The sequence below is a fragment of the Apium graveolens genome, chromosome 3 (genome assembly GCF_009905375.1).
Source record: "Apium graveolens cultivar Ventura chromosome 3, ASM990537v1, whole genome shotgun sequence".
In the NCBI taxonomy this organism is placed as follows: Eukaryota; Viridiplantae; Streptophyta; class Magnoliopsida; order Apiales; family Apiaceae; genus Apium; species Apium graveolens.
The window spans coordinates 155902605-155916852 of NC_133649.1; the positions used below are offsets into that span (position 1 = coordinate 155902605).

General features: G+C 38.3%; 1 protein-coding gene across 3 annotated transcripts; it reads left to right on the forward strand.

Moving 5' to 3' along the window:
* The first annotated feature begins 213 nt into the window (after nt 1-213).
* Nucleotides 214-13286, forward strand: LOC141712884 (protein CELLULOSE SYNTHASE INTERACTIVE 3-like). 3 transcript variants are annotated; one of them, XM_074515994.1, is made up of 9 exons: nt 214-515; nt 794-953; nt 3504-3557; nt 3769-3867; nt 4232-7301; nt 8775-11319; nt 11896-12350; nt 12489-12605; nt 12814-13286. In XM_074515994.1, exons 4-9 carry the CDS (start codon nt 3806-3808, stop codon nt 12979-12981), a joined length of 6417 nt encoding a protein of 2138 aa, XP_074372095.1. In that variant the 5' UTR covers nt 214-515; nt 794-953; nt 3504-3557; nt 3769-3805; the 3' UTR covers nt 12982-13286. The 3 variants fall into 3 exon arrangements, with proteins under 3 accessions (XP_074372095.1, XP_074372094.1, XP_074372096.1); XM_074515993.1 differs by lacking the exon at nt 3504-3557; XM_074515995.1 differs by lacking the exons at nt 214-515; nt 794-953; nt 3504-3557; nt 3769-3867 and having other exon boundaries at nt 5034-5181; nt 5295-7301.
* Nucleotides 13287-14248: the final 962 nt, after the last annotated feature.

Here is a 14248-nt window from a genome sequence, read left to right on the forward strand (position 1 = left end):
AATATCTGATCCATCAGATCCTTCTTAATCTTAACGGTCTATAATTGGTTTTCGAGTCTCCATCTAAAAATGGGTCTCCACTAAACTTTTCTCTCTATATATATAATACGTATTTAGTGTGGGGAAAATGGTGGGAGGAAAGTAATTTATTTTCAGCATTTTGCCCTGATAAATGGTGGGAGGAAAGTAATTTATTTTCAGCATTTTGCCCTGATAGAAATTTGAAAGCAAACTCCGTCAGCAAAAGGCTGGTTCTATTACAGGGACCAGAACCGAGCGTTTCGCCTGGTTTCTCTGTAACTTGTCCCATCATCAAATCAACATGCCAACCAAACAATGCAAGCATGTAAAATTAGCCCAACAACTTAATCACTAAATTTAAACTAAGAATAAATAAAATTAAATAAGTCCCCAGAAAATTAATTTTTGATCTTATTTCCCTCCCTCCCTCCCTCCCTTCAATCAATCCTCCTCTACCCTCTATGTTCTTCTTTCCCAGACTCTACTTTTTCAAGGTAATCTCATGTATGTTTACGTATATTTCATTGTTTGTCTGTGTGTTATAACATGACATTTTGTCTTGTAATTTACATTTTCTTTATAACTTGGTTCTTGATTTCATCTTTTGTTTATACTATTTCTTTGATTTATTTAATTAATGGGGCTCTGAATTGTAATTGGTATTTTCTTTTTTCTGTTTTGGATAATGTATGCTTATTTTTTAATTTGTTTTTGATTTTGTAACTGGGTTTTGATGGTTTTGGAAGTCTCATATGGTTCTTGAATTTTACAGGAAATTTACTGGTTTAAGCTTGCTTCTTCATCATTTAAGCAAATTTAGCTGTAACCGGGGTTTATTCAATGTGGGTTACTATGATATTGTGATGAAAGAACTCTGTTTATTTTGAAGGAAGGGATTTCGGGGGAAATATTCATCCATTTTATCGGTTAAGGTGATTTGTTTCTGCATTTTTCCCCATTTAATATTTCTCTAGAGTGATAAAAACTTGTTCAGTAGAATATGATCTTGGTTAAGGTATGGATCATAATTATCAAGTTGTGCAATAGGTATTCGACCTACTAATTGGTAGAACAATTCAGTCTTGGTAATTATTCTTACTATTACTAGCATTACCTATTACTTACATTACTGAAAGATTCTTATGAATTGCTCTTTTACTTTGGAGTTGGAAGGTTGTGCTGTGATTGTAAGTTTTCATGATACTTCTAAAAGGTCATGCCCAAATTCCAATGAGAACCGTCTTAAATTGAGAGCCGTGACTAGTGATCTGTGTAGTTCAAACCGCTAATCTTGATGCAGATTATTTGTGATTTATGTAACTGTAAGTGGTGAATTGTACTAATTTCATCATTTTAAGGATTTGCCCCAAATCGCCGATTTCAGCTAATCAAATCTCTGGTTATTGCTATTGTTATTTGACCACAAGCCTACTTGTATGCTAGATAATTATTAGATATCTATAGTTTACTCCCTATGCATGGCTCATTCTATGTACTTTAACTACATAAAGATTTGCAAAAAAATGTCTATTGCCGTTTGAGAGAAATACAAGGTCATAGTAAACTTGTTATGAACATGTTTGCCATTAAAGTACTGCAGTCCGGTATCGTAAACCATCAACATTTTTTTATTTTCAATATTAATGCGTTGTATTTTCTGTGGTTGCTTTAGTGTGGTTCATGCATTAAAAACATCAACAATGTTCTACATAATTTTTTTATAAAAATAAAAAATGTTGTTCCCCATCTTCTTCATCATTGAAGGTAGAAGAATGCAGTTCATGATCTTCATCATCGGTGCTGTGCTGTTAGCAACTTTGTTTCTTGATCACTGTCACCTCTCACTTAAGTCAAGTAGAATCTAGATATCACCCTCTCAAATGGATTTAAAATTTGTTGTTGTCTTAATAATTTCACTAGCATTCACAGCATTCACTACTGATTTTTGTCTTCTTTTTCTTATTCAAACAGCAGTGACATCTTCATCAGTATTGTAAGTTAGAAATATCACCATGAAAACTACCATGACAATTATCACCATGCTCTTGGTACTCAATTGTAACTTGCCCAAGTGCTTCAAAAATGTCTTCTGTATCATTAAAGTCTTTGTTAATTCCCTTTAATGATAACAACTGTTATAGCTGCTCTTTTTCACGTTGGGCACATATGATATCATCAATGTAGTCAAACTTCAACCAAGATGAAGGGCCAAAATTTATTTTTTCTTGGCTTAGCGGGTTTGAACTTTTACAATAAACATACATTATCCTAGATGAGCAAAGATTCCTACACATTTCAGTACTAGTAGCCTTGCTAAATGGTGATTCAACATAGATTCTACATCTTGAAACTACATCTGCATTAGAATCTGTAATTTAAAGGGAATAAAGCAACATCCATTTTCTGAGTGTGGGAGTCTGTAACACAAATCCAAAAATCCAACAGTCACGCCACTCTCATTGAACACATTACCTATATCTATTATACTAATTTTATCAAAATCACACATATCACCGCCAAGGATTTGTATCAAAATAACCACCAAAATAATACTTGATTGTAAATTGATCATGGGCAATTCCAAATCGATCAATTCACAATTAGTAATTGGTGTCACTTATATGGTGTTGGGCTTGCGGAGCAATGTCCTTCAACAAACGATATGTGGGACAACTCCCAACAATCTCCCCCTTTACACATCGGGCTCGACACCTGCCAAATCTACCTCCTGATCGATCTGCTCCCCCTGGAACGATCTGCTCCCCAACAAACGATGTGGGACAACTCCTAACAGTCTCCCCCTTTACACATCGGGCTCGACACCTGCAGATTCCCTTCTGATTGTGTGATATGCTCCCCCTGGACCCATACTGGAATCCTTGGGCTTTTTGACTCCCCCATTCTGGAAAGCTCGTCTGCCTCTTCCTTGAGCCCCCTAGACCCATTTTGGAAAGCTCGTCTGCCTCTTCCTTGAGCCCATCTGCCTCCTCCTAGGTCACTTCTGGAGGGTTTGGTTTTGGGTCACTCCCAAAAGGCCTCATACTAAATGGAGTTTTCCGGTTGTTTATATTCTAACAAACTGCCCCTCCCACAAAAGATGTGGGATAACTCCTAACACTAAGGGTTGAAGGTATTATGCTTACAACTATAGTCAGGACATTCTTTGGTAGTAAGCTAAGTGATCATCAAGTCTCTAAGAAACCAACTAGTGCCTTGTATACCAGCTTCCAATTTAGTATATATAGAGCTGTATATAGGCAATGAGAGAATATACTCATGGGTATGATAATGGCAGGAAAAATGCCACGCCGAGAAATTAAATTAAATTGACAAGTGCTATAGCATAGATACCAGGATATGTTGATTGTTTAAGATACCGGACGGAAGTACTTGAATGGCATAAATGTTCATAGCAAACCTAACCTACCATGACTCCGTTTATTTCTCTCTAACAGCGGTACACATTTTGTGTTTTTGTATAGTTTAGGTACACAGAATGAGTTAAATGAAATAGAGATACACACCTTGCGCAAAGGGTAAGCTACATAAACCTATATTGTATTTAACTTTAATTTTTATTATTCTTATTAAACATTATTTTAGACTTATCGACTTGGATCAGTCGAGTTTGTTAGGATTATAATTCTTTGTTTAAGTTGTCATGTACAGTTGCTCTATATTACCCAGTGCTGCATCATGCTAGTGCCTAAGCGGCGTTTGATAGGTTTCACTTTTTGCAAATTGCAGGAGCAATAGGCGGGTTCTAAAGTGGAGTCTGGGTAAAATGTCGAAGTTTCCCCCCCCTGTGCTTAGAAGGCTTCAATCATCATCCACTCATGAAGTTAGGTAAGTCATAATGACTTTTTACATACCGGAGTTTGATACTAGTCAACTTTTAAGATGCCTAATAAAATGTTGTAACAATGACTACCTTCTTATTGTACGTACTACGTAGTACTTGGTGTAAGCATATTACATTGCTCTAAGCTAATGTTAAAAAATTTAAACATTTTGTAAAATATACTCTCTTCACTAGGCTTCAGTCAAAATCTTTAAATATTTTGCTGATTCTGTCATCTTTTAAATTAGAAAGCTGGACTCCTTCGATAATGCTCAACTCTCAAAGGAGTATTTTTTGGCTAATTATTGCATCCACTATTTTAATCTGTATGCTGATTCTCCCACCGAACGACTACCTTTTCTCTCTCAGGAAAGTAGACGGAAGTACAAATTTGGATGATCCGGATAGTATAATATCAAGGGTTGCCAATCTTCTTGAGCAGCTTCATGCAAAAACATTTTCACCACAGGAAAAAGAACTTATTACAACAAGATTGCTGGGTATTACCAGGGCAAGGAAGGAAGCACGAGCTCTTATTGGCTCACATGCTCAAGCAATGCCATTATTTATATCTATTCTGCGGAGTGGCACCCTGGTATCAAAAGTGAATGTTGCTACAATATTGAGTGTTCTGTGCAAAGATGAAGATTTACGATTGAAAGTTCTTCTTGGTGGATGCATTCCACCCCTACTCTCGCTGTTGAAATCAGAATCACTTGAGGCAAGAAAGGCAGCAGCAGAAGCTATATATGTAGTTTCAGCAGTTGGACTTTTGGATGATCATGTAGGAACAAAAATATTTATCATAGAAGGGGTAGTTCCAACTTTGTGGGAGCAGCTAGACCCCCGTAACAAAGAAGACAAAGTTGTGGAAGGTTTTTTAACCGGGGCTTTAAGAAATTTATGCAGTGATGAAGATGGGTTCTGGAGAGCAACACTTGAGGCCGGAGGATTAAATGTAATTGTGGGACTTCTTTCGTCTAGCAATGATGTTGCTCAGTCAAATGCAGCATCTCTATTATCCCGCCTACTGATGGCTTTTAGTGATAGCATACCTAAACTAATTGATTCTGGAGCCGTCGGAGCTTTATTGAGATTATTGGGCAAGGAAAACAATGTTTCTTCCCGTGCAAGTGCTGCTGATGCATTGGAAGCTATTACTTTGAAGTCAACCGAGGCTAGAAATGCTGTTAAAGATGCAGAAGGTGTGCCACTTCTCATCAGAGCTGTAGTTGCCCCTTCAAAGGAGTGTATGCAAGGAGAGGGCGCCCAGGTCCTTCAGATCCGTGCAGCACAAGCATTAGCTAATGTTTGTGGTGGTATGTCTTCATTAGTACTATATCTTATGGAGCTATGCCAGTCGCCACACTTTGCTGCTCCAATTGCTGATATAATTGGGACACTTGCTTATTTATTGATGATTTATGAGCAGAAATCTGGTTTCGAGGAAGATTCATTTGACGCAACAAAAATTGAAAGAACTCTAACAATCCTTTTAAAGCCGCGTGATAATAAGCTGGTTCAGGGGTGTGTCCTTGAGGCTATGGCCAGCCTGTATGGAAATCCCTTTCTTTCAGTAACCATTGAGCAGTCACACTCTAAAAGGCTTTTGATTGGACTCATAACAACTGCTATTGATGATGTTCAGGATTCTTTAATACTCTCTTTAATAAGCTTATGCTGTGATGGAATTGGCATCTGGGAAGCTATTGGTAAAAGAGATGGAATTCAGTTACTCGTTTCACTACTAGGCTTATCTAGTGAGCAAAATCAAGAATATGCTGTTGGGATGCTTGCAGTCCTTGCTGACCAAGTTGATGAGAGCAAGTGGGCGATTACCGCTGCTGGTGGGATTCCTCCACTTGTCCAGCTGCTAGAAATGGGATCTGAGAAGGGAAGGGAGGACTCGGCACATATTTTATGGAATTTGTGTTGTCACAGTGAAGAAATCTGTGCATGTGTGGAAAGTGCAGGGGCTGTTTCGGCATTCTTGTGGGTTCTAAAAAATGGTGGACCAGTGGGACAAGAAGCATCAGCAAAGGCTTTAATAAAAATTATACGCGTAGCTGATTCTCCCACAATTAATCAGTTATTAGCTTTACTACAGGGGGAGCTTCCAACCTCAAAGGTCTACATAATTAAAATTCTTGGTCATGTACTGGCTACGGCATCGCAAAGTGACCTGGTAGACAAAGGAGCTGCTGCTAATAAAGGACTGAGATCACTTGTCCAGGTTCTTCGTTCTTCAGATGAGGAGACCCAAGGGTGCGCGGCCTGTGTCTTGGCTGATCTTTTCAGCAGCCGACAAGATATATGTGATAGTCTTGCAATGGATGAAGTAGTGAATCCTTGCTTGATGCTTCTTAATAGTAGCACCCAGATCATTGCAGCCGAATCTGCACGCACCTTGGGTCATCTCATTCGTCCGATCAGGACCAAGTCTAGGAACAAGATGTTTTCTATTGCGGAAGGGGATGTTAAACCCCTTATAAAGTTAGCAAAAAATTCTTTTATTGCTGCTGCAGAGACTGCAGTGGCTGCATTGGCCAATCTTTTATCTGATTCAAAGATAGCAGCAGAAGCACTGGCAGAAGATGTTGTGTCAGCGTTGATAAGAGTCCTGAGTGACGGAAGTTTGGAAGGAAAGAAAAGTGCTTCACGTGCTCTTCTCCAATTGATGAGGCATTTTCCAGTAGGTGATGTGCTCATAAATAATGCGCAATGTCGTTTAACTGTTCTTGAAATTGTTAGTTCCTTAAAGGGCATGGATATGAATGTGAATGAAGCTGCAGAGTCTTTAGAAGTAGTTGCACTTATGTCCCGGACAAAGCGGAGTGGGAACTGGAGTTTCTCCTCATGGACTGCCCTTGCGGAGGTTCCATCAAACTTAGACCCACTCATGCACTGCCTGGCTGATGGAACATCTTCAGTGCAAGATAAGGCAATTGAAATTTTATCTAGACTTTGTTCAGACCATTCAGCTCTTCTTGGTGACTCTCTGGTTGCAAATTTAAGAACAATTGCTTCGCTGGCTAAAAGGATAATAAACTCTACCTGTTTAGAAGTGAGAGTTGGAGCGACTGCATTAATGATATCTGCTGCTAAAGAACATAAAAGCAATACAATTGATGCACTTGGTGCATCAGGATCTCTAAGACCTCTTATATATACGTTGGTAGAGATGACAAAGAAAAATTCTAGCTGCAATTCTATAGAAATTGAAGTTGCAGCTCCTAGAGGTTTTGCGGAGAAAACTCCCTTCCAAGAAGCCGGTGATTTTGAGATTCCTGATCCGGCCACTATTTTGGGTGGTACTGTGGCCTTATGGTTGCTATCCATTCTATCTTCCTTTCACGTCAAAAACAAAAACCTTGTAGCGGAAGCTGGTGGGCTTGAGGCACTTTCTGAAAAGCTTGCACGTTACACTACCGGTCCACAGGTTAGGCTCTGATGCAAATGTTTAGTTTACAGTCACCAGATTCATCGCCTTCATCCTTTATACCGTTCTTCGTAAACTTCTATAACAGACCTATAGAACTTTATCGCTGATCTTGAATGATAAGCAATAATATGCAGATCATATATTCGAAGCATTGTTTTTAGATGTTAATAAACATGTTGATGGCTAATTGTTAAGTACAAAAAACATTACCAAGTTTTTTCAGGCATCGTAGTTTGCAGGGAAATTAAAATTTGGTTCACTATTGGCTAATAATTTAGTCCATTTAATCTGTAAAATTAATGCTAAGATCACCTGTGTACTTTCAGAAAGAAAAAGGTACAGTAATTATTGATCAGGCATTAGCAATTGTGAATTTTGTGCATGGGGTTGGGAGTCAGGGAGAATGTCTTTTCTGGCTGCTTTCTTTTTTAGGGGGATGGACGGAGTGAGTCATCAAACCCCCGGTGCGAAAAGAAAAAGTTAGTTCTGTCACTCCGCCTTTAGCATTAAGGTGCCGTTGCTATATGTAGGAATTTGAGACTTAAAGAAAAATGGCTCTAGCACTAGCTGGATTGCCCCTATATCTGAATGGTGTAATGGGGCGTTAGTAGGCCTATTAAGCTCCTAACTGATATAACGGGGAGGGTGTGGTTTAAAGAACCAACATGTAGGACATAAACAGGAGGCCGCCTTGCTTAAATCCCCAGCTCGTAGCATAGGCTTAGGGTATGCTTAGAAGACGCCTTTGGCGCACATGCAATCATTGTTCCACAGCCCACACAGTTCCTGTAAAAAACAACCTTGTCCCTTGCATTGTGTGCCGAACTGATCTGGTTTAAAGATGATATCTGTTTACGATGTATGAATCTAGAGCTATGCTAATGATAATCATCAGTAAATATTAAAACAGAACGTATGTTCTCACACAAAGCGAAATATAATATTTTCATAAATATTACCCATTACATTTAATTTACTTTGTACAGAAATTGTCTTTGATCTATATTCACTTCCCCACCATCTCTACAAGTGGATCTTCATTTAAGCACAGTAAAAGTCCATCCTTGATTAGTTTCTGCTATGTAAGAGTGTGTGTTTGTGTAAGGAATTAAGTATCTACGAACAAGGGGCTATGTTATTGTAGGAGTGTGTGTTTGTGTAAGGAATTGAGTGATCAACAATTCTTGCAACTCAAGATGTTTATTTGAACTGAAGGTCAATTTGTTGTGATTTTATCCAATCCTTAAACAGCAATAGATTATCTGTAGGCCAGGGATCATGGATTTGTTGTGCTATATGAGGATGCATATTGATTTTAATATCAGTTTCCAATGAGCTTGTTATGGATTGTAGTATGTTAGCATTGACGGAAAGCAATGCATGTCTACTTGATTTTGTTATGATGTTTGTATTTTCATGTGTAATTAAATATCTATTTGCCCATGTAAACAACACTTCTTTCAATCACAGGCAGCTTCAGGGGATAATGAGGGTATATGGATAAGTGCCCTTCTCTTGGCCATATTATTCCAGGATGCAACTGTTGTTTCATCGCCTGCCACCTTGCGCATCATACCATCACTTGCCGTCGTGCTAGAATCTGATGAAGTGATTGACAAATACTTTGCTGCCCAAGCTATGGCTAGTATTGTTTGTAATGGAAGCAAGGGTTTAAAACTTGCAGTTGCGAATTCAGGAGCAATTGTGCGGTTGATTAATCTGATTGGATTTGTTGAATTAGATGTGCCCAATCTTATTGCTTTGTCTGAAGAATTTTGTTTAGTTCCAAACCCTGATCAAGTTGTTTTAGATTACCTATTTGAACTTGAAGATATCAGAGCTGGTTCCACAGCACGCAAGACTATACCATTGCTGGTAGATCTTTTAAGACCAATGCCAGATAGACCCGGGGCTTCTAAATATTCGATTCAGCTCATGAGTCGTATTGCGGAAGGAAGTGATGCAAACAAATTATTAATGGCTGAAGCGGGAGCACTGGATGCTTTGACAAAATATCTTTCACTGAGCCCTCAAGATTCAATTGAAAACATGTTGGCTGAGCTGTTCACAATTTTGTTTAAAAATCATGAAATTCTGCGATATGAAGCTGCAATTAGCTCCGGGAAACAGATCATAGCTGTTCTGCGAATGGGTTCAAGAAGTTCCAGGCTAAGTGCTGCTAGGGCTCTCAATGAATTATTAAATGATGAGAACATCAGAAACTCTGATTTGGCTGTGCATGCAGTTCAACCGTTGCTTGGCCTGCTCAATGCCGGGTTAGAGGTTGAGAAACATGTTGCCCTCCTCTCATTGATCAAGTTGACTACTGGAGATTTGTCTAGAGCTGCTTTATTGTCTGATGTGGAAGGGAATGTGCTTGAGGCCGTATACAGAATTCTCTCTTCCAGTTCTGCGACAGAATACAGGACCATGGCTGCAGAACTTTCCTTTGTATTATTTAGTAATTCAAGTATCAGAGCAATGCCAATTGCGTCTGAATGCATAGAGCCTCTCATACTGCTTATGCAATCTGATATGGATACAGCAGTGGAAGCTGGTGTTTGTGCTCTAGAGAGACTGTTGGATGATGACCATAATGTGGAAATTGCAGCAGGTTATGATCTTCTTGAACCCCTTGTTGGTTTGGTTTCAGGCTCAAATAGTCGGCTAACTGAAGCAAGCATCTCTGTTTTAATTCGACTTGGAAAAGATAAAACTCCATGCAAATTGGATATTGTCAAAGCCGGAGTAATTGACAATTGTCTCTCACTAGTTCCTAATGCACCTAGTTCACTATGTTCCACAATATCCGAACTTTTCCGTATCTTGACAAATTGTAGTGCCATAGCTAAAAGTAATAGTGCTGCAAAAATTGTTGGGCCTCTCTTTACAATTTTGCTTCGTCCAGATTTTAGTTTATGGGGGCAGCACAGTGCCCTGCAAGCACTTGTTAATATTTTGGAGAAACCACAAAGTCTTGACATTATAAAACTCACTCCTAGCGAAGTAATTGAACGTTTAATATCCTTTCTGGAATCCCCGTCTCAAGCTATTCAGCAACTTGCTACTGAATTGCTCTCCCATCTGCTTGCACAGGAGCATTTTAAGCAAGACATCACAACAAAAACCGCAATTATTCCGCTTGTGCATCTCGCAGGAACTGGAATCTTAAACTTACAGGAAACCGCAATAAAAGCTCTGGAAAGTCTTTCTCTAATCTGGCCAAAGGCCCTTGCTGAAGCTGGGGGTATATTTGAGATTGCAGCGGTAATCATTCAGGATGATCCTCAACCTTCTCATGCATTGTGGGAATCAGCTGCATCGGTTCTGTCCAATCTGTTACATTTTAATGCTGATTACTACTCTAGTATACCTCTGGTAGCTCTTGTAAAGATGTTGCTCTCAAGCTCGGAAAGCACTGTGTCCGTAGCTCTTAGTGCACTGGTTTTCAATGAGAAGACCGAATCTTCTTATGGTGAACTGATGGCTAAAGCCGGTGCCATTGATGCTCTAATCGACTTATTAAGGTCGCACCGATGTGAGGAAGCCTCTGGAAGACTACTTGAAACTCTATTCAACAATGTAAGAATACGTGAGATGAAGGTGTGCAAGTATGCAGTAGCGCCTCTGGCACAGTACTTGCTAGATCCCCAAACTAGATCTCTGTCAGGTATGCTTCTTGTGGCTCTTGCTCTTGGTGACCTGTCACAGCATGAAGGACTTGCCAGAGGCAGTGATGCAGTCTGCGCATGTCGTGCACTGGTAAGTTTGCTTGAAGATCAGATCACAGATGAATTAAAATTGGTTGCAATTTGTGCATTGCAAAACTTCGTCATGCATAGCAGAACTAATAGGCGAGCGGTCGCAGAAGCCGGTGGAATATTGGTAATTCAGGAAATGTTATTATCTCCTAGCCCAGATGTTGCTGCACAGGCAGCAGTGCTCATCAATATTCTATTCTCTAATCACACACTTCAGGAATATGTATCTAATGAGCTCATCAGATCTCTAACTGGTACGTTTCCGATCCAAGTAGTTCAATTGTTTAGATTATTATGGGTTTTCTTCTACGAGTTCTGGTACATATATCTTCACATGGTTTTATATCAAAGTTGAGATACTTAGTCATTGCCATAAGCAAATAAAACACCAGCACCTTGCTGAATCCAGTGGTTACATATATCCACCTTTTTCTTGTATACTTTGATTTTATATTGCATAGACAAACAAAGAGGTGTATAGTTGATTTTAAATTTGACAACCAAGGTAGTTCAGTATACTACAAATAAAATTTAGTGAACAATTCAATATCATCTATTTATAGAGGGACCAAAAACACGGGGCAGCCTTAATTTGGTGCCCGACTGCTTACAATATGTGGTTTGCCTCAACTGTATATTTAGTGAGATTTAATGATCTGTTTATATCTTTATCGTCATTTTAGTATATGGAAATTAGTTATTATATTTGTTATAATATCTTGCTGCCGGGCACCCACAATGTGCTCGAACTTAATGTTTGCTTCTTCAAGGCTTTTCATCCATAAGCATATCCTTATTACCCATGCATTGTTTTTTGTATTGGCATACAGCTGCATTAGAGAAAGAATTGTGGTCAGTAGCAACAATTAATGTACAGATTTTGAAGACCATTAATGTCATCTTCTCCAACTTTCCTAAGCTTCATGTGTCTGAAGCAGCTACATTATGTATCCCCCACCTGATAGTAGCACTTAAATCTGGCAGTGAGGCTGCCCAAGATTCTGCTTTAAACTCCCTATGTTTGTTCAGAGATTCATGGTCCACCATGTCAGTAGATATTTCAAATTCTCAGGCAACAGTGGCGGCAGAAGCTATTCCTGCTCTTCAAATGCTTCTGAAAACCTGTCCACCAAGTTTTCATGAGAAAGCACACAACCTTTTGCATGGTTTACCAGGTTGCTTGACTGTTACCGTTGAGCGAGCAAACAATTTAAGACAGGTTATAGGTGGAACAAATGCCTTTTGTCGGCTGATGATAGGCAATGGTCCTTCCCGGCAAACCAAGGTGTTCCTTTCTTTGATCAGATTTTTTTTTAATATATTAATTTCCATGTCAATGTGTCATTATATCAAATATGTTTTTTGGTTTGATATTTCAAATTTTTATGTAGAACCGTATATTTGATGTCTCTCTTAATGTCAGGTAATCTACAACAGCACCTCTCCGGAATGGAACCAGTGTTTTAAGTGGTCGTTTGATGTGCCCCCAAGGGGACAGAAGTTAGAAATTGTTTGCAAAAGCAGAAGTACGTTCGGAAAGGTAATTTACTCAACAAATAAATGTAAGAGGTTTAAATTTTCTTACAACAGGACAGCTTTTCATACTGCAACACTTTTTCAATATGACAATAATTGAAGCAGTTAAATGCAATTGTGTTGCTATACAAATGCTGTTGTAATGTAAAAAAAAGGGGTCAATCCTTTCTCATACACTATTCTAGTAATAATATATTTGTGAATATTTTCAGACTACGTTAGGGAGACTGACAATACAAATTGACAAAGTGGTAAGTGAAGGAGTATATAGTGGTTTATTTAGCCTCAGCCATGGTAGGCAAAAGGATGGTTCATCACGAACACTTGAAATCGCAATTACATGGTCCAACAGGATGCTGGCGGACAATGAGCTGTGCTGACACTCATTTTTCATAATTTTGTTTGTACATGTTGATCTGTATTAAAAAATTACTGTAAAAGAGTAGTTATAGGAAAGGTTCCCATACAAATGAAAATGGGAATCTTGAGCTGTGTAAAGTTTGTTGTATAGGGCAGTTTGTAGATGCTAAATTTGTAGTGATTTAAACATTTTAGAGGGAAGAAAATGTTCTTGTAGGGTGAATGACAGAAATTTGAATACGCAGGCACCCTGTACCTTTGTGCTCGAACCTTCAAATTTACTAGCGAAATTACAAGTCACTGGTGATACAAGAGATCATTGCAAGCTTTTTGGTAACAAGTGATGGTGTATTAATCAGTTGCACTTGTTCTATATTCATAAACAGAATGTCAGAATCAACTGACAAATGTCGTTTTATCCCTTCTCCAAAGTCCAGTCTATTTGCCTCTCTATTTGCTCAACCCGGAACTTTTAACAGCTTAGCTTCTCTCCGCTGGTTTTGCCACGAGTTAAAACATATCCAACGCAGCTTTAGCTAAAAATGTATAATTGACCTGCAGGGGCCCAGCCACGAAACTGAGTCGGGGTCGAACAAAAAGATTGAAATACAAATGAAACTTTGATTATAAATGCAAAAAATAGTTAATTTTAACGACACTTCTTTACACTATTGCTTGATTAACATAATTGATTCATCAACGGTACCTTCAAATATATTTTTTTTCTATTTATATTTATCAAAATTATAATTAACGATTTATCTCTTATTCAGTATATTTAATTTCTTTTCTTTAACTTAAAAGATAAATTTATGCACCACTTTACAAGTTATATTATTAAGCGGGGTCAAGAAGTGAGGTTAAAAATATTAAGTGATGTCAAAAATATTATTTATTGGGGTCAAATATAAAAAAATTAAATTTTATATAATAAAAATAAGAAGACACTTAAGAGTTGAGCGGGTGCAAGTGACCCCCGTTATATAACGTAGCTATGCTACTGTTGACATGTCATTCGTCCCTCAACTATTATTATTTTCTTCTTTTGGACCCTTAAATTAAAATTTTATATTTTAGGTTAACTTTCAAAATTTTCCCAATTAAGCCCCTCCGCTTAAAAGATTTTAAAGGTTGTCAGAATCTTGCTCAAATTAATCAGATCACCTACAAATTTTAACCGAGAAAAATCCGTGCAATCTTAGAACACCTTGAAAAAATCAAATTAAGATACCATTAGGCGCACAATTAACAGATCTACACGTATGCATCAATAAAATCAAAAAATGA

Bases quoted from the DNA above. Each gene is read 5' to 3' on its own strand.
- LOC141712884 (XM_074515994.1), top strand. From the start codon at position 3,806: ATGTCGAAGTTTCCCCCCCCTGTGCTTAGAAGGCTTCAATCATCATCC. The intron at 3,868-4,231 runs GTAAGTCATAAT...TTTCTCTCTCAG, and splicing joins TCATCCACTCATGAAGTTAG to GAAAGTAGACGGAAGTACAA. The intron at 11,320-11,895 runs GTACGTTTCCGA...ATTGGCATACAG, and splicing joins GCTCATCAGATCTCTAACTG to CTGCATTAGAGAAAGAATTG.